This window comes from Thunnus maccoyii, chromosome 12 (assembly GCF_910596095.1).
Source record: "Thunnus maccoyii chromosome 12, fThuMac1.1, whole genome shotgun sequence".
Classification (NCBI taxonomy): Eukaryota; Metazoa; Chordata; class Actinopteri; order Scombriformes; family Scombridae; genus Thunnus; species Thunnus maccoyii.
The window spans coordinates 16,515,171-16,535,960 of record NC_056544.1 but is presented as its reverse complement, the minus strand read 5'-3'; the positions used below and the strand labels follow the sequence as shown (position 1 = coordinate 16,535,960).

General features: G+C 40.0%; 2 protein-coding genes across 7 annotated transcripts; one reads left to right on the top strand and one right to left on the bottom strand.

The window, feature by feature from the left end:
- Positions 1 to 1,102: 1,102 nt before the first annotated feature.
- Positions 1,103 to 6,706, bottom strand: psma8 (proteasome 20S subunit alpha 8). Its single transcript, XM_042428475.1, has 7 exons — positions 6,483 to 6,706; positions 5,103 to 5,229; positions 4,719 to 4,843; positions 4,383 to 4,505; positions 4,149 to 4,268; positions 1,698 to 1,760; positions 1,103 to 1,605 (listed from the first exon to the last, which is right to left on the bottom strand). The coding sequence occupies exons 1-7, from the start codon at positions 6,582 to 6,584 to the stop codon at positions 1,510 to 1,512; spliced, it is 756 nt and encodes a 251-aa protein (XP_042284409.1). The 5' UTR covers positions 6,585 to 6,706; the 3' UTR covers positions 1,103 to 1,509.
- A 609-nt stretch (positions 6,707 to 7,315) lies between these two features.
- On the top strand, positions 7,316 to 18,307 carry ss18 (SS18 subunit of BAF chromatin remodeling complex). Of its 6 annotated transcripts, XM_042428473.1 has the most exons (11): positions 7,316 to 7,509; positions 7,975 to 8,051; positions 8,148 to 8,232; positions 9,329 to 9,485; positions 10,450 to 10,680; positions 11,692 to 11,862; positions 12,186 to 12,263; positions 13,597 to 13,719; positions 15,317 to 15,447; positions 15,869 to 15,931; positions 16,692 to 16,778. In XM_042428473.1, exons 1-10 carry the CDS (start codon positions 7,441 to 7,443, stop codon positions 15,884 to 15,886), a joined length of 1,140 nt encoding a protein of 379 aa, XP_042284407.1. In that variant the 5' UTR covers positions 7,316 to 7,440; the 3' UTR covers positions 15,887 to 15,931; positions 16,692 to 16,778. The 6 variants fall into 6 exon arrangements, 3 of the variants coding, with proteins under 3 accessions (XP_042284407.1, XP_042284406.1, XP_042284408.1); XR_006099236.1 differs by having other exon boundaries at positions 15,317 to 15,931; positions 16,692 to 16,727; XM_042428472.1 differs by lacking the exon at positions 15,869 to 15,931 and having other exon boundaries at positions 7,317 to 7,509; positions 16,692 to 18,307.
- Positions 18,308 to 20,790: the final 2,483 nt, after the last annotated feature.

Genomic DNA, 20,790 nt, shown 5'->3' with positions numbered 1-20,790 from the left:
ATCAGACTGCGTCAGCAAGAACAGTCCATTGACAATTACATAGAGAGGGATATTATAGTAGGGTTGCACTGCATAAACCCCTCATTACAAAGATGAATGCACATTTGAGAGTTCAGTGGTGCAAAAACCATAGACACTGGTCTACAGAGATGTGGAAAAAATATGATATGGTGAGATGAGTCATCACCACCATATTCTCAACAAGTGGCCGAGTGCATGTGTGGCGTACACCAAGAGAGCTGTACAGGCCTGAATGCTTGACCCCTTCAGTGAGGGGATCTGGTGGATCTGTTATGCTGTTGGGGACTTTTTGCTGGCATGGTTTGGGTTCACTAAATACAAAGTTGTTGTGAGTGATCACCTTTATCCTATGATGAAACTTTTCTATCCTGATGGGAGCGATCTCTTCCAGGATGACAATGCCTCTATCCATAGGGCACAAGGGGTCACTGAATGGTTTGTTAAGTATGAAAATGATGTGAATCATATGCTATGGCCTTCACAGTCACCAGATCTCAAACCAATTGAACACCTATGAGAGATTTTGGACCAACGTGTTAGACAGTGCTCTCCACCACCATCATCAAAACACCAAATGAGGAAATACCTTTAGGAAGAATGGTGTTCATTCCTCCAGTAGAGTTCACAGACAATGCAAAGGTGCACTGAAGCTGTTCTGGCAGCATGTGGTGGCCTAACACCTTATTAAGACACTTGATGTTGGTTTTTCCTTTAATTTTTTTGACAGAATGCTAATAAATGGAAAACATTGCACTTTATAGCCACACACACACACTATACTGCCACGAGTGGTGTTTTGAACTGTAGTTATCTTTATCCTCCTGCAAAGCAAGTACTACCATAATCAATAAAAGGGAAAAAAAAAGTAGGAACCAATTCTTCTGGGTTTTTTTAAGTCCCTCCACTCTCATCTTGAAGATATTGGTCAGTGCATTACTAGTAATGACAATATTACTCATGGTTATATACTAGGTAGACACTAACCAAACTATTTGGCATTCTGCTTTGAAGCAAGCTAGTTATTTTGAAGCAATCACACTAATTCATTTCAAACTAGTTTTGCATTCAACGTGAACAGATGTTACAAACAAGTCTGCTTTTATTGAGCATTAAGTTTCATTATAATTCTGAACGTTACAAATGGTTGTTTTTAACATTTGAGATTCATCACCATCAAAGCTGTTTGGTGAATCATATAAAAGCGTCCTGTAGGTGTATTTCAAGATCCAAACCATAACTTGAGACCTATGTATGTGCATTTACACATCAGTCTATTCAATAGCTGGAAGTATAAGATATTCTCTGCAACTGCTGCAGTATCACTCACTAATGTGTGCAAATCATTTGATCATCAACAGATCTCAAGTTATGATTCAGCTCTTTACAATGAAATAAATGACGAGTTGTAAACCCTCTGAAACGTACTAATATTTGCAACCCAAATATGCTATTGTCTTCCAAGTGCAATAAAGAAAAACTATCAACTGTTCAAGTGGATTTTTTCTGCTTCTTCTTCTCTGCCTCTTCCTCTTTTTCCTTCTCAATCTCAGCCACCAGGGTCTCGATTTCCTTGGATTCCAATATCTGCAAACACCCAAGATAGACATCTGTTAGCCTACACATAAAACAGGTAGAAAACAACACAAAGGTTTTGCAGAGCAAAGTAGCAAGATCACCTTCAGTGGCTGATTCCGTCTGATAACAGCAAGCTCAATATTTTTCCCTCCCGACTGGACGACCTGCAACAAAAAAGAAATACTTCATGTGACAAATTCAAATAAATCAGCACTTTTTGACCCTTGTAGCTTCCTACTCAGGTTCATGTTGAGAGGCTGAGAGAATGTTTTGAGGTTATTTAAATACAATTTAATAGACCAAAAAAAAGTCCTTGGCTAATGTAACTGTTGGGTTTTATTAATTCAGAAATAATTTGCTACAGTTGATTGACAGTACAAAGACTTAAATTGCGTGCAATTTTTAGGATGATTAACTTGCATCTCATTTAAAAACATTTCACAATACATACAGCAAAATTTCACTGCCGAAATAAGGAATTTATTTTGTTTGCTTCAAGATTCATTTTCTCCCATGTTTGCCTGTGCTAAGACAGGTTTAGCCAATCATAACAAGCAAAGTCACACATGGAAATGTAATAATAACGGCAGATAACCTCATGGTTTGTCTGGCAGCAGCCAGCACTGTTTGATAAGGTCAGGACTGTCAAGATGCAGCACTGTCTTGAAATCACATTGTGGTAGATGGAAATACTTTGATGTGACTATTTTACCAGCTAATTTTTAGCATATACATTTATATGCAAAAGTGTTGGCATATTTTGGTGATTTTTTAATTGAAAAGCAAACTTTTTGTAGTCAGCTAAGAATCTTTCAATTCTTGTATTTGGGATTTTCTCCCATTCTTCCCTCCACAAGGCTTCTAGCTCTGCAATATTCTCCAGCTATCTTACATGCACAGCTCTTTTAAGATCTACCTACAGATTTTCAATTATGTTTAAGTCAGGGGACTGTGAGGGCCATTCTAAAACCTGCAGCTTGCATCTCTTGAGGTAGTATTTGGTGGATTTCAAGGTATGTTTAGGATCATTATCCTGTTGTGGAAGCCATCGTCTTTTCAGCTTCAGCTTTTTTACAGATGGTGTGATGTTAAATTCCAGAATCTGCTGGTATTTAATGGAATCCATTCGTCCCTCCACCTGTGCAATGTTTCCTGTGCCTCTGGCTGCACAACCACCCCAAAGCATGATGGATCCACCTCCATGCTTAAAAGTTGGCAAAATGTTCTTTTCATGAAATGCTGCTCCTTTATTCTCCAAACCTTTGCTGATTGTGGCCAAAGAGTTCTATTTTAACTTCATCAGTCTGCAGCACTTGTTTCCAAAATGCACCAGGTTTCTGTAGATGTTCCGATGCAAACTTGACGGATTTTATGATGATGATGCAGGTAACGTTTTCTTCTACTGACTCTTCTATGAAGGTCTTGTTTGTAGCATCATTGCACAGTGGAACGGTGCTCAACCACTCCTGAGTCTGCTAAATCTTACTGCAGGTTTTTTCCAGTCAAATGGGGATTTTGATTTGCCTTTCTGACCAGCATATGTGCAGTTCTCTCTGAGAGTTTTCTTGGTCTTCCAGATCTCATCTTGACCTCCACAGTTCCTCTAAACTTTTACACTGTGGAAAGTGCTAGCTGACAACACTTTGCTATCTTCTTGTAGCCTTCCTCTGCATTGTGGGCATCAATAACTTTCATTTTCAGAGTCTTACACAACTGCTTAGAAGACCCCATGGTTGCTGAGTGTTCACACAAGGTTTGAAGAGTCAGAGTATTTGTTAAGCTTTGAAATTGGAAACAGTTGACATTTCCTAATGACAATTGTTAACATGCCTCAGGCCTAACAAGCTGATTAAGGTCTGAGACCTTGTAAAAAAGAATCTGAGACTTTGGAACTCTTCAGGCCCAAATGCGCTGAAAGGATGTGCCAATTTTGAAGTATATCTCTCGTTTTAAATGGCCAAACAAATCTTGTTTCAATTTCGGAGAGTTAAATGAGGACTGAGAGAGAGAGTGAGAGAGTGAGAGTGAGAGAGAGAGAGAGAGAGAGAAAGAGAAAGACAGAGAGAGAGAGAGAGAGAGAGAGAGAGAGAGCGCGCGCAATAGTGATCAAGCAAGGAGTGGGAGCAGCGGTAGAGTGAATTAAAGAAATAAAGCAGTTTCTGATTGTTTCATGGTGGTTACGTTCTAAAGCACAAATAAATAACCATCAAACACTCAGATGATTTACTATGGAAACAGACGATCTTAGTTTTATTTTCCTACTCTGCATTTCTCCTTTTCATTCATTCATTACATCCAACTAATGCAGCAGTTAATACAAAACACAACAGGACAAATCTGTGTTGGTTCTGTGGGGTTGGCATTTCAAATCTGATGCCTATTACACTTTCTGTGTTATAAAACATCTAAAGCTCACAATAGAATTCTTCTATGGTAGCATCTTTGGTTAACTATCTTGTAAAGCAGTTAAGTAATTACCCAGTTTCAATATATGTAGCTGATAAAGTGTGCAAGTTCAAATACATCCAGGCAAGGACTAAATTTGACCTTACCTCAAGCAAAGCTTTGATAGCCAACTTGATTGCCTCGTTGTCACCAGCAATGGCTTCATCTGTGTAATTCTTCTCCAGAAACTCCCTCACGGTTTTGGCACTACGGCCAATTGCGTTTGCCTAATATTTTTCAACAGTAACACAGAAAAATCGATTATTAATCATTTTAGGGTACCTGGGTGCTTATTGTATAAGCGTAACATAAAGTAATGCACAACGAACAAAATCACTGACCTTCCAAGCATGGTAGGTTCCTGATGGGTCTGTCTGATACAGCCTGGGAGTCCCATCGTAGTCAAAGCCAACGATCAACGCAGAGATGCCAAACGGCCTGCGCCCATTGCTTTGAGTGTAGCGCTACAAATATATTAAAATATATATATATTAAAATTAAAATATATACATGTACACATATATGTGTGTGTGTGCAGAGATGGCTGTAATTTTTCGTTCTTACAAATGTGATGTTTCTTAAAAATTAAACCGTTAATCAGGGAATAGAGCATACAAACTGAAACCAGAGAAATTACTTAAGAGTAAATCAGAAATTAATGGTAACATAGTGAGTACCTGTTTCAGTGTAGCTATGTAGCGTGTGATGTATTCCACTGTAACAGGGTCCTCAACAGTAAGCCTGTGGCTCTGGCACTCAACCCGAGCTCTGTTTATCACAATACGGGCATCTGCTGTCAGACCTTAAAAAACATTGAAAGAGGTTCAATGGTTACTACAACATACAAGGAAAATACAACAGGAAACTTAAGCGACAAAATCCTAATGTGTGGTATATAGATATCTGCAATGATGTAGTGTTTGTTACAACTAATATTCAGAGTTTACTGTAATAAAGTGAGCTGTGGCAACATATAACTGGGTGTAGCCCATTGTGCCATGTTACAGTACATTGGGTATCCATTAATCAAAGATTTAAAATTGCTTTGTTGTTTGTCTTACCTGCAAATGCCATGCAGACATGCTCATCCAGGGCGCATATTTTGCGGACAGTCCTTTCCTCCTGCAACTTTGCTACCGATTTCTTCTCAACACCAAGTACAACAATGTCTTTACCTCTGATTCCCACCTGCACAGGAAAAAAAACCAAAACAAATTTAAAACATTAGCATACAGATGTCACTCCCAGGGTTTGGCTATTCAGGGGGGAGAAATTTATACAAGTAAAATATTTACATAAGTGTGGGTATGACTGTATGAGTAGTAAAAAGCAAAAAAAGAAACTTTAAAATCAATTGAGTTGACAGTTCACGGTCTTATAGGTCAAGATAACCTTGCCATGTAGGCCTAAAGCCCAGTACAGTTCTTTTTATTTCAAGTCATGTTTGATATTTGAGGGCGTTTAGTGAACAAAATTACACACATAACTGAATATTTTTTTCTTCAACAGGTTTCAGGAGCCCTTCCCGCCTAAACAATGCCCTCTACAATAAATATAGTGCTTCCTTTCCTTTTCCTATTCCTTTTGAAATATTCTGTCTTTAGATGGAAATAGATCATTTATTAACCTCAAAGGAAATTTAGGACGTATGTGGTAAATATAACCTTGTTTTGTAATATATGTATTATTCAGCAATTCAGTAGAAGGTTGTAAACAATGCATTTTTGATGGTTTAGACACAAATCCAACACACTTGTTACAGCCAAGTGAGCTCATTACCAGTATCACTCCCGAATTATTACTCTCAAATTTCAACAATATATCTTAAAGAGTGTAAAAGTTAATAACGCAGGTTTCGCTGGACTTTCTACAATCAGATTTAAATCTTCCGAAGTTTTCTAAACAAATTACATTTAATACTGCGGAGGTTAGCTGCAACTACAATGACTCCATCACTAGCTTTAGCTATGTTAACAGACCTATCCCTGGACTTAATGTACTTGCGATAATCATACACACAAACTAAATATTTGGAGATACGTCAATATGTCAATGTGATTTTAATGTTTATGCAATAATGGGAGCAAAATTCAACTATACTAGCTGCGTTAACACTACATATTGTTCCTATGAACTTACGTTTGTGAACGTTATCACACTGAAACTGAAACTATTGTGAGAGTGACACAGCGACAAAATGCTTGCTAATGATACTCTCTTTCCCATCTTCATTAACTTCTTCTATTTTCTGAACTAACGTTACATGTAGAGAGTACGCATTAGCTAGCAGTCCATCAATGTCGTAATATCACAACGAATTGGGTTAAACAAGAGAACTATCGGAATACTTGACTAATAACAGTGTCTGATAGCCGCTAGCTCGTCGGCTAACTAACGTTTGCTAACGTTAGCTTTAGCATTAGTTTCATTTTAGGACTTACCGCAGTGGAGCCTTTCTTTACAGCTTCTTGTGCATACTCCACTTGAAAGAGATGACCATCGGGAGAAAACACAGTAATAGCTCTGTCATATCTTGCCGCCATTGCACTGCAAGACACGTACAATCACAAGTATAAGGGGGAGACTTCAACCAAATGATTCAGCTAGTTAGCAACAAGCAAGACGCTCAATCTGTGGATCTCATGGATCTGACGTGTTGAGAACAGCGCATGCGTATGACCTCTGAACCTGGGTCATACCAAGTTTAGGGCCCGCCACTGGAAATTTGTCATAAATTACATAAAAACTACAGTAGAATGCTCATAAATTGATCACCGTAAATGCTCTGCGAAACAAATCTTTTTATTCTGAACGTTATAATTCAAAAACTTTTCCTTTTCAATATTTGAAAACTACGTTTCATTCACTCTGTACATTTAGTAATGGTTTGACGATGTGGATGGTGAATTTAAACACATAAAACGAGGACCAATAAACGTTGTTACCAGGCATTATTGCTCCAAAACTGCCGGTAATATTATCAATATTTAATAGAAATGTGTGAAAGCTCTGACCGTGTTTCCCCTATTTGTGGAGTCGTCCATTTCCCGTGGCCTTTAGGACTAGATCTAGACTGTTCCACTATATGAAAAATAGGTAGAAAGGGTAATTCAATTAAACTGAAATGTATGTGTTTCCAACTCTATTAATAGTTAGATTGAAACATTATAATCTATAACAGATAAATTAAATCACAACGTATCCCTGGGTATCAATAATAACCAATAATAATCAACTATGTTTTAAAATGTGTTGTATCCCCCCCAAAAAAACGGACCACTGCATTTCGAAATTGAACCCTATTCTGAACTGTTGATCTGAGTTTTACCAATTTGTTAAGTGTGTGAGCTAATTTTGACGTTTATGCACTTGTTCACTTTCATTTCATAGAGTATCACCATGTCGGTGGCATTTGCACCTCACAGGCAGCGTGGGAAGGGTGATATAACACCCGCTGGAATACAAAAGGTAATTCATCTTTTTTTTTTTTTTTGCGCGTCGCAGAATGGAGGCTGTGGTATGAGACGCTGCTAGCCGTTGAGCTAATCAATGTAGCAGTGCCCATCCAGGTCTACAGCTCGGGAGCAACGTTGCAGGGTCAAAGCGCGGTGAATATGAACCTCTCTGGAGTGAGGACGGCATGTGTAGACGATGGGTCTCGGGTCGATTTAAAGGATTAACGTATAATTGTATTCCAAATGAATGAAGGCCTGCGGTTTTGTTAGCTTAAGATAGCTAGCTAGCGTCTTTTGTTAGCTAGAAACGCACACTGAGATTTCACAAAAACGCCCCCCCCCCCCCCCCATTATGTTCAAATCACGGCGGAATAACCATCATCATGCAAAGATGAACCATACCAAGTTATTCAGTGTCGCTTTATTCAAATTGGTATCACGGATAACAATGTGATATTAATCTGCTTTTCCTTTGCAGTTACTTGACGAAAACAACCAGCTGATTCAGTGTATAATGGACTTCCAGAGCAAAGGCAAAACAGCAGAGTGTTCACAGTAAGTTATTAAAATCCTTTTTTTCTCCAGACATTTCTGCAATATTAAGTTTATGTGGGCCCAAACGTTTTATTGATGACCCCTTTACTTTCACAGATATCAACAGATGCTGCACAGAAATTTAGTGTACCTGGCCACAATAGCAGACTCCAATCAGAATATGCAGTCTCTCCTCCCGGCTGTAAGTATTTGTCCATGTTTATTGTTTTGAGCAAGTGAGTGAATTGTATTGTATTAAACAGTGTGGCTTCTCTACCTGGTGAGATGATGTTGATGTTGCTCCCAGTCAGTGTTGAGCCACTGCATGTCAACACATGTCACTTTTAGGTAAATGAAATCCTCCTGAAATTGCTGAACAAATAAATCAGTACATAAGCTTAGAAACGATATTTTCAGTCAGACAGTCTGACATGTTTCATTCAAATGTATAATTTCCAACACGCAACAGTGTATACAGGCTGAAAGGGTTCATTGCCATTGTCAAATTGTATATGTCTGGTGCCAATCCCTTCTATGTTCACTCTTCACTCTTAGCAGGAGGGCTACTATTCTGCCATATCATGTATTTTGTGGCTTACGAGGGAGCTTTTCAAAGTCTGAAAAAGTTATCCATTGGAAGTCATCATCAGCATTATGGATAGCCTAGGAGCCAGGCTATTTTTTTTTTTTTCTTTTTGGAGCTTGACCTGCTACATCAGTGGTTAAAAATTCCAATATCTTGGGTTTTGCTGCACTAATTTGACCATTAAAAATCTGTCTCTTGAAAGTCCACTAACTTAATGGAAATTCAAAACTAAACTCCTTAAAGATTAAGTCTTATTTACAGTAGATATTGTTTGTGGAATTATTGCTTATAGAAGTGTCACCTCATCATATCATATAATGTGTAAAGTTGCAGTCGCTCAGATTGGAGTTACTATTAATTCAGTAATAATATGTATAATAATATATAGATCTTTGTGTTTATGGGCTCTCAGTGCGTTCTCTTTTGGTGGTCCTACACCTTATGAGGTCCTTTATCGTTGCTGGCTGTGACTTTATTTAGAGCAGTGATTATATGACTATTTATGATTACTTATCTTCACTTTCAAACATGCAGTATCTTTTAAAATTTGCTATATAACAGCTATACTATATTATATTATTTTTTGTACAAAGGTCTCTGCTTTTGTCTGTCTCTTTTTATTCTCAAGTTTTCTCTTTTGAGGCCCAGGCTCAGATGTGTTTCTAGCACTGCTGCTGATGTGTGTTTTTATATCTGTATTGTGCGCCTGCAGCCACCCACTCAAAACATGCCCATGGGCCCTGGTGGGATGAACCAAAGTGGACCCCCCCCTCAGCCTCCTCACGGTCACAACATGCCCTCTGAGGGTATGGTCAGCGGTGGCCCTCCAGCCCCACACATGCAGAACCAGATGAATGGACAGATGCCTGGTAATTGACCCTCCCCCCCCCACCCCCCCTCTAACATCCCCTCCTCATCTTTCTCTCTTTTTTCTTTACCCTTCTTCTCCTTCAGTCCCTGTCTCACTTGGGTTGCCTAGCAACACCACAGAACTGTGAGGGAGGTCGCTGTGCTGAAAGATGATGTCACCTAGTTGCCAGCTCTGGTGGTCTTGGACTTCTACTCCTTTTCATTATAGCTATCCTGTCCTTGTTAAGTGTTGAAAATTATTTGTTGTTTTATTTGTTTTTTTATTCAGAAATCCTTGTATTATGTTCCAGTTAAGCATCGATATAGCTGTTTGATGTTTTACAAAAGGATTGGTTGCTATAACACACAATGACTGTAAATTCTAAAACAGTAAAAGACCAGAGCATCATATCAGAAACCAAAACATGTAGCCACTGAAGTGTAATTTTTCCACTGGCATGGTAGTGTATACTGTGATCTGCAGTATTATGGTACTGCTTGGGAGCTGGGCCTCACCATGACGTTCCCTGCTCAGAACTGAATGACTCAACTTGTCTCACAAGTGCTGAGTGATAAAACCTTAAACACCTTCTAAATTCAGGTTTAATAAAAATCTGTCTACATTTAAATTTGAGAGGTTTAGTCGCAGATTTTTGTGGATGGATCTGTTTGAAATATTGCAAGAGTGGAATGACTGAAAAAAAAGATGAAAAACACAAATTAACATAGACAGGTGAAGGTGACAGATGTTAATTACAGTTTGGGTAAACCTCAGATCTCTAACATGTCATCAATGTAAGCGATGTCCTCTTAACATGCAACTCCATTTGTATGGAAACATATTGTGTACCCACATCACAGCCTCAGACTACAGCACAGCAGCACATAACACAGCGGGACAGAAATTCAATGTATCAATGTATGTATATAAATATTTATGTGGTTTTTCAACAGGAATCATGAATAATCTCTGTTGTTTTCCAGGACCTAATCACATGCCCATGCAAGGTCCCGGTCCAGGCCCCAACCAGCCCCCAAACATGCCCAGTGGCTCTATGAATATGCCCCCCAGCAGCCATGGCTCAATGGGTGGTTACAATCACGCTGTCCCTTCCTCCCAGGGCATGCCAGCACAGAGCCAAATGAACATGACCCAGGGCCAGCCCATGGGAAACTATGGGCCACGGCCAAACATGAACATGCAGCCCAATCAAGGTAAAACAACAGCATTTGTGAGTTTCTGCTTTGTTGTCTTGATTTCTAGGACCTTAATCATCTGTCTTACCGGTGCTTGCTGTTAGAGCTGGGCGATATAGCAAAAAAAAAAAAATGATGATGATATATCATTTGATAATGCTGCCAGTTTGAAGAGTATCCTGATAATCACTGAAGCCTGAAGAAACCAGAGCATTCATTAGTATCGTAGTAACTTTAGAATATAGTTTATTAACATAACCTGCCAAGCTGTGACTACTATAACATCAAATTCCTCTGACAGGGCGGCAAACATCTCAAATGTTTTAGAGGTACAATCAAGACAGTATATATTCTGCTCTAACCTCTTCATTTATCTTACTGACTGTTATTTTGTGTTTAGTTCACACATCACTTGATTCGCTAGTTTTATTTCTGAAAAGACACTAGTGTTTTTGGGTAGCTAGCCTTTCGTTACTACCCTGTTTACTTAGCGCCAAGCTTAGCCTAGCTTAGCAGTTAGCTTCGTGCATTTGCAGTCAAAGCAGCCTCGTTAAAACGATGGTGTGTGATGACTGTTCCACAGTTGCAGACAAGAGGTCTCTACTAGAGAGACGTGTCCGTTAGTTAGAGCAGCTTTTTTCAGCTAACGTTACTTTAGATGTGACGGGCACTCCAGATAATCATAGCCCTGCTAATGATAGCACTAAGCGTAGCCTCATCGGCTTTGCTTTGTGGTGGGAAATGGGCATGTACTTTGACGTAGAAGCCAAAAACTGCAGACTGACTGGCTGTTGTCGCGTTTATTTCTGCTATGTGATAGGCTGTTAGATCTATTCATATCGAGTAAAAAAATGTCCAATGTTTATCGTTATCCACATGAATTTTATTTCAATTCGATATCGAGATCATTTTATCGCCCAGCCCTACTTGCCGCACACTGTTCACCTGAATTTGATAAACCATGTGCTGTTATAGTTTGGGTTTTCCATTGAGTATAATTTGAGAGTGAAATCTGTTGGTGTACCTCAGGCCCCATGATGCACCAGCAGCCTCCCTCCCAGCAGTATAACATGCCACCTGGTGGTGGGGGCCAGCACTACCAAGGGCAACAAAACCCAATGGGCATGATGGGCCAGGTCAACCAAGGGAATCATGTCATGGGGCAGAGGCCAATGCCCCCCTACAGACCCCCACAGCAAGGTATACTACCCCAGAGTGTGTGTCTGTTAGGTGTGCAAGTTGTGAGTGTCAGTGTTTCTTCTCCCTAACCCACCTTCCTGCATTTCTTACTCTTGTTCCTCTCAATTTCCTCTATTTCCACATCTGCTGCTCACAGACATCTTGTTGACTCAAGATGTAAATTAAAGCCTCCAATAGCTTAAAAATTAGTCAAGGAGCAAAACGAAAGCTTTCTAACGAGGAGTAGCGGCCAGGAATCCATCCTCTTTACTCTTCCCCTCAAACAACCGATCCGACAACACCTTGAATCTACTTGTGTGTATGTTGTGTGTATGTGTATGTAGGACCCCCTCAGCAGTACCCAGGGCAGGAAGACTACTATGGGGACCAGTACAGTCACGCAGGACAGGGAGCCTCAGAAGGTAGGAGTACCCTCCAGTCACTTGTAGAAAATCAACAAAAAAAATCAACCCAGGAGTTGTGTTAAAACACAAATGATGCAAAGAGACTGTGACGAAACCAAAATTTCAGTTTCTTCATTATTTTCTGGGAAACCAAAGTGACTTTGGGCTCTAACAAAGGAAAAAATATCTGATTTGGAGCGATCATTCACACACCAGAGTGTACCCTCTTCCCAAAGCTGCTGCGGTCCATGGATAAGTTAGCACTTACCTAATCTTGTAATGCCACCCCCACCCCACCCCCAGTCGTGCCAGGTGCCAAGTCAGGGACAGAGTCTTGTGGGAAACTCGGTAGTCAATGTCTTGGAAAGACGAAGCTGTACCAAAGTTTATTCTAGTAAATGTTAATTCTTCAAATTATCAAGAAAAAATGCCACAATTGATACTTTTATTATGACTTGGCATACTACTTTTTTTTTGCATTTTTGGAGTAGAAGCCATTTAGTGTATTCATATTCAGTAAGTGCTTCATAATGTACCAGTTTCAAGGGGACTGCCATTCTTGATAAATATGCATGTTTTCTGCACATGCAGAAAATAATGCTTGTGATTTGCAAAGGAGCAGTGATATCGAGAGTAATGAGCCACCAACTATATTTGAGAAAAGTGCTAAAGTCCACAATAAAAATTTGTTGTAAATAAACAAACTGCCACTTTTCTCCATCCTGGTTTGCTTAGGGGTAGTAAAATTACAGTAGCAGCCACGGTGATAGATTACAGTTTCATGAGAAACGACTCCTTCTCTTTCTTTGTCCAATTAACATTTACTTTTTTGTTGTTTGTTTTGTTTTTTTTCCTCTGCTGCCTACACTGTTTTCCTTTGACCTTTCAAACACAAATGTTATTCCTTTATTGGTATAAAGAATTTCAACGAATAAAGAGTTCTGAAAACATTCAATACAGTAACATGGCTGTCTCAAAACTGCACCTTTCAAAACACTGTTATATGCATCTCTTTGTATATTAGATGAGGTGTTGCTGGATACTCACTGAAGTGTTAAAGCAGTCAATGCTTGTTGAGCTGTGCACGCCAAGAATTCTTTTCCTACTTGAATTTTCTGCACTACTATAGTGTGTGTCATTTCTGCCTTTTGTTAATAGCATCTTATTACATACTGCTGTTTGTTTATTTTTTATGGATGTATATGTCAGATAATGTTGTGTTGCAAATACAGGTACATCCTAACTGATCTCTTGAGTTGCAGTTATATGGAGTCTTTATTCAGTGTCTACCTATCTGCTTTGCTGTACTTGTCAACATGCTGCTCACATTGTCTGCTATTGCCCCCTGAAGGTAATGCTCAGTATGGCCAACAGCAGGAAGCATATCAGCAAGGCCCTCCCCAGCAGCAGGGCTACCCTCCTCAACAGCAGTACCCAGGTCAGCAGGGCTACCCACCACAGCAGCAGGGTTACGGTGAGTTTTCTTCTCTGGGAAAGGGACGCATTTCATCCTCTAGGAGACGCTATCAGCCCTTTTTGGCTGCCTTTTTAAACTGTTGAATAATAATTCTTCCTGAGCGAGCTGGTGGTTACTGCCCCTTGGAAATGTAACGGTGCCAGACACGTGTCAAGACATCATCAAGAGCAAGGAATTAAAGGACCACCTTAATGAATGGTTAGGGGATTGAAGCTTGGTGGAAGAGAAATTTAATCACTAGTGGTGGCTGGCACCACATTAGCATTTCTCCTGGTGCTTCAGTTTGAAATGACACACTGTTCTGTGGGAGTGGAAGAGGAGCTTTGGCTCTTTATATGCGGTCTATGGTACAAAAAAGTCAGGGAGACAAACCTTTTGTTATTTGACTTGTGCCTATTCCTTACCTATATTTTCTAATTTGTAGGTATGTTTAATGTGCTCATGGCTATAGGGTGTAACCAAATTCCATGGGATGTCTAAACAATGTTTGTCATACAGTATTTAATATTGGAGGTCCTGCAGCTCTTTCGTCTTTTTCCTCCTCTTGCCATTTTTCACTGGAACTTTCCATCACTCACCCTCTGTCTGAGCCAAAGCTCATGTTAGTAATGAGCTAGCGGAGAGGCAGAGGCTGTGAGGTGAGATCCATCTGGCACACACACGCTTTCTCTCGCAGGCCCCCACAAGGTTATGCTCAACAGCATAAGACATTATGAGCGCCTAACGATGCTGCGTGGGCCTCATTTGACTTCAGCCCCAGTCAAGCTTTGCTCGGTCCTTCACAGCGCCTGCATGGATAGCTGCAGTATATGGGGGTTGATAAAGTGGAATTTTTTTTTTTTTTTTTTTTAATGAAGCCTGCTCCTCTAATGAAGACCAACAGAATCTCCTTGATGTCTCCTTGCATTAGGGAACCACTGCCTGGCTCCAACCTGACTCACTCATTCTCATTCATTACTGAGTCAGGTGTTGTGGAGGCAGCCCAAACAAATTGGTCTGACATATCCACCATCCTCTCTTTGTCATCCATCAGCTTTTCTTTTTTTTTTTTTTTTTTTGCAGCCCATTAGCGATAGTAAACTAACAGGGATTCCCTAGAGTTCTCAAAGTAACAAGTGGGAGATGGAAACGATTAATGAGAAAAACTTGGGCTGTTTTCACACTGGGTTCATTTGTTTGAGTCCAGATTGTCCCACCTCTTTCTAAGCAGGTGTTCAGACTGAAACTTGCAACAAGTCAAAAGATTACAGCGTCTCAAAGACTTGCAACACTAAAGAGTGTTCCCTTTAAAACGTTTTACTAAGTACAATATTTCAAGCCTAAATTTGGGCAGAAATCACTGTACAGTTTTGGACTCGGCACCTAAACAATAAGGATGTGAGTGTTTTTTTTGTTGTTGTTTTATTGAATTGAATTGCATTGTGACTACAAGCGAACACTTCCACAGTTAAACTGGAACTGATCTTTTTAGCCAAAAAAAAAACTCCCAAAGTTTGTTCTGACTGTACTCAATGGCATTTTCAAACACTTTTAGGTTTACTCAAGTGTGTCATGCATGCATAATTTTAAAGTGAGATATCAATATTTGTCATAGGCCCCTCCCAAAGTGCCCCAGGACAGTACCCCAACTATCCTCAGGGCCAGGGACAGCAGTATGGAGCCTATCGCCCCCCTCAACCTGGACCCCCACAGGGCCAGCAGCAACGCCCTTATGGCTATGACCAGGTGAGTATACTCCCAATGCTGGACAGCAGAGGACTCAAGTTATAATGTTGATTGTCAGAGTTAGATGTATATTTTCTGTTATTCTGTCAGACTAGAATCAATGTGAGTGAAGTTAGAAGGTAGACATGAAAGGTATTATTTTATGCATGCTATCATCATATTCGGGGTTAAATTTATTCTTCCCAAAACATTGTATGTGTTACTATTGTTTTTAACTTGTTAACTTGAGTCTTAGTTATATATCCTGGCTAATATGGCATGCCAGTTGAGGGAAATATGAGGGCTTTAATAGGATTCTTCCTTAAACTTGATGCAGACTGCTGTAGTGTTTAAAGGAAGATCTATTTGTTGCCCTGTATTTCCTATGGTCTTATGTGAGGACCACAGCTACACTTTGATATCTTTATCTTTGAATATTCAGGGGCACATGAGGAAATAAAGACCCGGGGATTTGAACCCCTGACTAGCTCTGTAAGAAGCAAAGGTAATGGTTGCTGTGAAGACCTCAACGTCCAATCTAGACGTTTGACAACCTAGCCTTAATTTGCATTTGTTATGTTTCTTCTGTCTCTTTTTTTCTTTATCTCTCTCCCATTTTTCTTCTTTTCTTTCTTTTGTTATGTTAAAATATTGATAATTTTCTCTTTTTTTTTAATATTTTAATTTTGTTGGTAACCAGGGGTCGAATTGTAAGTCATGAGGTCCAGAAACACAGCATGCTTAGTCTACAGTGAAACAGCCAAAAGCTTACATGCTTTGGTGTGTCTTTAATCCATGCAAATAACACTGGTATTGTGCTTAACTTATTGAACTCATATTTGAAATGAAATGTTATTTATATTGAACTGTTAAATTTTCCAAATTTGTTCCCATTGTATTTTCCATTAATACCAAACACATACTTCGACCCCTGTTTAGAAATGCATCAAATACTACTGTCCTTGCACTGAATTTATCTCACTATAAGTACTATCCACTAGTCAATAAGGAATGTCATCCTCAGCCATGCTGCTGCCCAAACCTGAGGTGTCAAGTTAGAATCTAGAGCTCACAAGTTGTGAGGCCATGCTGCCACCTGCTGGTCAATACCAGCAAATGCAGCTATAAATCATGGTTTGCAGTATATGGTTGAAACCACAGATGTTTGTTTGCACCCTCTTTTAAGATTTGTGAATATAAGCTTTTTTCCCTGTGTGTTTTTGAAGAGGTCAAGTAACATGAGTCTGTCACATTTCTCCCCACAGGGCCAGTATGGAAATTACCAGCAATGAGAGATGGTCACAGCAAACCCACACAGCTCTGATCTCTGTCTGAGCTTTGACCTCTGGTCAACTGCTAAGCAGACTTAAATGATGGTTGCAGCTCACTGAGATTCTCTCAGACACGAACATACAACACTCAAAAACACAAGATTCGTTTCCCCCTCTCTTTGGGATTTTATCATTGCCTATAAAATATATTCTGTTTATCATGTCCATTGACTTGATAATGTTAAAGTCCACAACTCACCATCTGGTCCAGTATGTCTCAAAGCAGCAATGCCTTAAAAAAAAAATGGAACTGCCTTATCCTTTAGCATTGCAGATTGTGAAACAGGCTAACAAAAATTTTGGATATCAGAGATGATTCAAATGTACAGAGTTTCATTCTACTGTGGTGCATTGTTTCTCTATCCTTCAGCTCCCTGTTCATAAGAAGCAATAATGCCAGCAGTAGGGAAATGTGTGGGGGCTTAGAGATAATGCACCAGACGAACTTCCCGCTAGGCCATGGTACATGTCTTAATGTATGTGATGATGTAAAAATATATTTTATGCTTTTTAGATCAAGCTAACTTTGTATAAGACATTGGAAAGTAGTACTGAAGCTGTGTTGTTTATTTCATGAAGTGTATGTGTCAATGTTTTTTTGTTTTGTTTTTTTTTTTATTAATGATGATCCCATCCAGCACATTTTGTTTTTTTTATTTTACTGTTACATTGAATTGTATAACTATTCGATTAGATCTGCTACTTCAATGACACGGACAGTGCATGAATTCTTTGTGTAAAAATGGAAATCTAATTGAGATTCCCTGAAGGACAAATATGAACAACAAGCAGCAAAAAATGTTCAAAGCTGTAAAACACATGTAACAATTGCTGTATTCTGTTTTGGGCTGTTTTTTGGGGGGGGTTTTTAAGTCAGTGAAAAAATATCAAATTTGGATCATGAATAGAATTTTTTTTTTTTACAATACCTGACGAAATAATGGCCTGGTTCTTTATTTGACAAATGTGCCCAGAGGGATGATATGTAGCAGACACCTCTGCAAATTGTATTCCTAAGTTGATGCTCTCTAGAGTGTTTTGTTTTTGTTGTTTTGTTTTTTTCTTCTATACGAGCACCTCAGTCTTGTCCATTGACTGCAAACTGGTGAATGGGAAAGATCTAACGTGGTATCAAATATTTCTGACAAGTACTTAGTTTTGTTAGTCTTGACGATGCTGGAATCCCTTTTTCCCTTTGAATAAACGTCTAAGTTGATGTCATTCAAATAGTGTTGTGTGTGAATAATAAAGTTTGTTACTGTCAAATATGTAACATAAGATGTGAAAATAATGTTCTGAAATGGATTCCTTAATTTCACAGTAAAGACTGGTTGTGCAGTTTTATATCACTGGCTTGGTATCTGTTTTATGGTGCATACTTTATTGATCCCATATGTACAGCGGCATAGAGAAGAGGAATTCATTATCCTCTGATATTGTTTATATGGCTGTTTTAATATTTTGCATTCTGCACCCCATCCACATGGTGGTCACATTTGTGTCATGGCAATGTATAACTGTACATTATAATAAATTGGAAGAATCTTTAATACACTTTTGACTTGTGTTATTTACAGCATTTGACCTTTTTGTGGTAACATAGAAGTGCGAGATCATTCATCCCCAAGACAACATAAACAAGATGTGCACTATTGGTGCCGTCATAATCTGACAGTATGATATAATTGTTTTGTCTTCATCTGCTATCTGGTAGTCAGTTTCCAACTGATAATGACCCTGCCTGGCTCAGCAGCATGTCTGCTTTGTCCAGATGCATTTAGAGAGGTCCAGAGCACATTTACACCCAAAATTACCTTCCGTGTCCCTCTTTCCCCTTCTGCTCCCTCCAGAGAAGGAGAGGGACTACCTGTCACATTGGGGGGAGTGATACAGATGGTACACCAGATGTGTGGCCGAAGCACGTGATGGGAGAGCGGTGTTGGTGTTAAGAGGGCCACGGACTGCTTGGGTTGCCTTGTTGCCGATGATGAGTGTTGGTGTGTGTAAATGTGGGCGAGTGCAGCAGAATTGCCTTAAGAAAAGAAAGTGGTTTGTTAACTTTTTTTGTATGTATGTGTGTATCTATGTTCCCTGCTCAGGTTTAGTGGCATCTCCTAGTCACCCCACCATCCTGCTGCTCCACAGCTGGCCGCCCCACCCTTCCCAGCTGCCACTGGGGCTCCCCCCGGCCCCTCTGCTTGGCAGAGCTGGCGTTTTGGGCGCTCCCCCACCAGTCCTCCCTGGCAGCTGCTGCCCTCAGCTGCGCTCTCGCAGACGGTATTGGGGTCGGACAAAGTCACTCCTCCTGTGACTGTGTCTGGGGCCATTGGGGGAGGATGAAGAGGTGGCAAGGAGACTCTTACCATCTATGAAAGATCTCCTTTAAACGCTCATGAATTTAAATTGATGGGTACATAACTTAACGTGAGGCAGTGGAGGAATTCTGGTTAAGCATGAGTATTTCTGTAGTAGTTTATTAATGACTAAATTCAAGTGTGTAATCTTGTAAAAATATGTCTTTGTAGCCCAACGTACATTGGCTGTGCAGTTATGAATTCAAGAAAGCTAACAGGACAGTATTACTCCACGCGTGTTATGTTAAAGTATGGCAAATAGTGAAGTGGCAGCATCATTTAAGAGGATGATTATCTTGTTCAATATTTTGATAATTATAATTCAGGGCACCTTTCAGAGGAGGCTCCTAACCACTGAGGGGAAAATGACATTGTGATCATAGCTGGCAGGCAAGATGTGATCTCTCTCTCTCTCTTTCTGTCCCTCTTTCTCTCTCTCCCACTAACTCCCCTTTTCACTCTCTCATACCCACACTCTCAGTGTGACAGAAAGTCTATGGGGAGGTATAAGAGGTAGTTATGGGGGGAATGCAGCAGCCTCCACAGTTTAATTGGAGATGTGTCACACTAAATAAATGGTGCAAAAACAAGCGCTGACTGGAGGCTTGAGGGAGGGGCCCTGGGGATGCAGCCTGTTTTATTGGGCAGGAGCTTTGCACCGCTCCAGGGTGAAACGGGGCTATGCACTGCTGAGATACCCTCCAACCACCAAACCACCAGGCCTCCCTACTGACTTCTGTGGAGGAAAAGACAAAGGCATTCATTTCACTGCGCAGAAAGGCATCTTACTGGTGCTGAGGAGAAGGTATGGTTGAACTTGGTGACCCATTTGTTCCTTGTCCAATGAGGAGCATATCATCACCCTCATCTGCAATTTCAATTCCTGCATGCTGGCAAACAAATCCATAATTGTTCAATGTATAGCAAGCGCTGTCAGCCTCACTTGCTCCTAGAGCTTATGTATGTCAATTTATGTTTTGAGAAGACTGAAGACAACTGCCTCCAGCCAATCCCATTTCCCTGTGTAATCCATACATGACCTCCAAGTTACCAGGAGAATGTGTTTTCCAATATTCTATCAATGCTGATATGACTGCTGTCTCGCTTTGCTCATGCAGTGGTGTGTGTATGTGTGTGTGTGTGTGTGTGTGTGTGTGTGTGTGTGTGTGTGTGTGTGTGTGTGTGTGTGTGTGTGTGTGTGTGTGTGTGCACCTTAGATTCCAGAGTTCATGGCATGAGTTTTGATTTACCTCTACAGTGTGCCGCAGTAATTGGATGTGACACCATTCTCTCTGCTCTCCCTGGGGGATATAACAGGAATCTGACTATTATGGCCCCAGTTATGAATATGTCATGACAGCTGCAAACAAAGGCCCGTGATTTGGATAAGACTCTTCTGTATGTTGTCTCTGCGCTGATATATGAGATAAATGCTGCAAGGGTAAATTAGTTTTCTGTAAAGCAATTTGCAGTGTTTACAAAGAATGATTAATTGCCATTGTTTGAAAAAAAAAAATATGGTAGAGACAATGTACGATATTGCATTTTTATCATTATGCCTGCCAGATACATACTTGCCTCACAGATATTTGTGTAAGCTATTATATCTAGTTTCAAAACAACTGAAAAGATTTTTTGGACCTGACATACACAAACAGGGCGATCCCCTAGAAAGACAT

Excerpts from the sequence above, each read along its gene's own strand:
- psma8 (XM_042428475.1), bottom strand. The coding sequence starts at position 6,584 with ATGGCGGCAAGATATGACAGAGCTATTACTGTGTTTTCTCCCGATGGT. Across the intron at positions 4,844-5,102 it reads TGTCTGCATGGCATTTGCAG|GTCTGACAGCAGATGCCCGT; the intron begins GTAAGACAAACA and ends ATGTTTTTTAAG. Across the intron at positions 1,761-4,148 it reads CTATCAAAGCTTTGCTTGAG|GTCGTCCAGTCGGGAGGGAA; the intron begins GTAAGGTCAAAT and ends TTTTTGTTGCAG.
- ss18 (XM_042428472.1), top strand. The coding sequence starts at position 7,441 with ATGTCGGTGGCATTTGCACCTCACAGGCAGCGTGGGAAGGGTGATATA. Across the intron at positions 8,052-8,147 it reads AAAACAGCAGAGTGTTCACA|ATATCAACAGATGCTGCACA; the intron begins GTAAGTTATTAA and ends TTACTTTCACAG. Across the intron at positions 9,486-10,449 it reads GATGAATGGACAGATGCCTG|GACCTAATCACATGCCCATG; the intron begins GTAATTGACCCT and ends GTTGTTTTCCAG.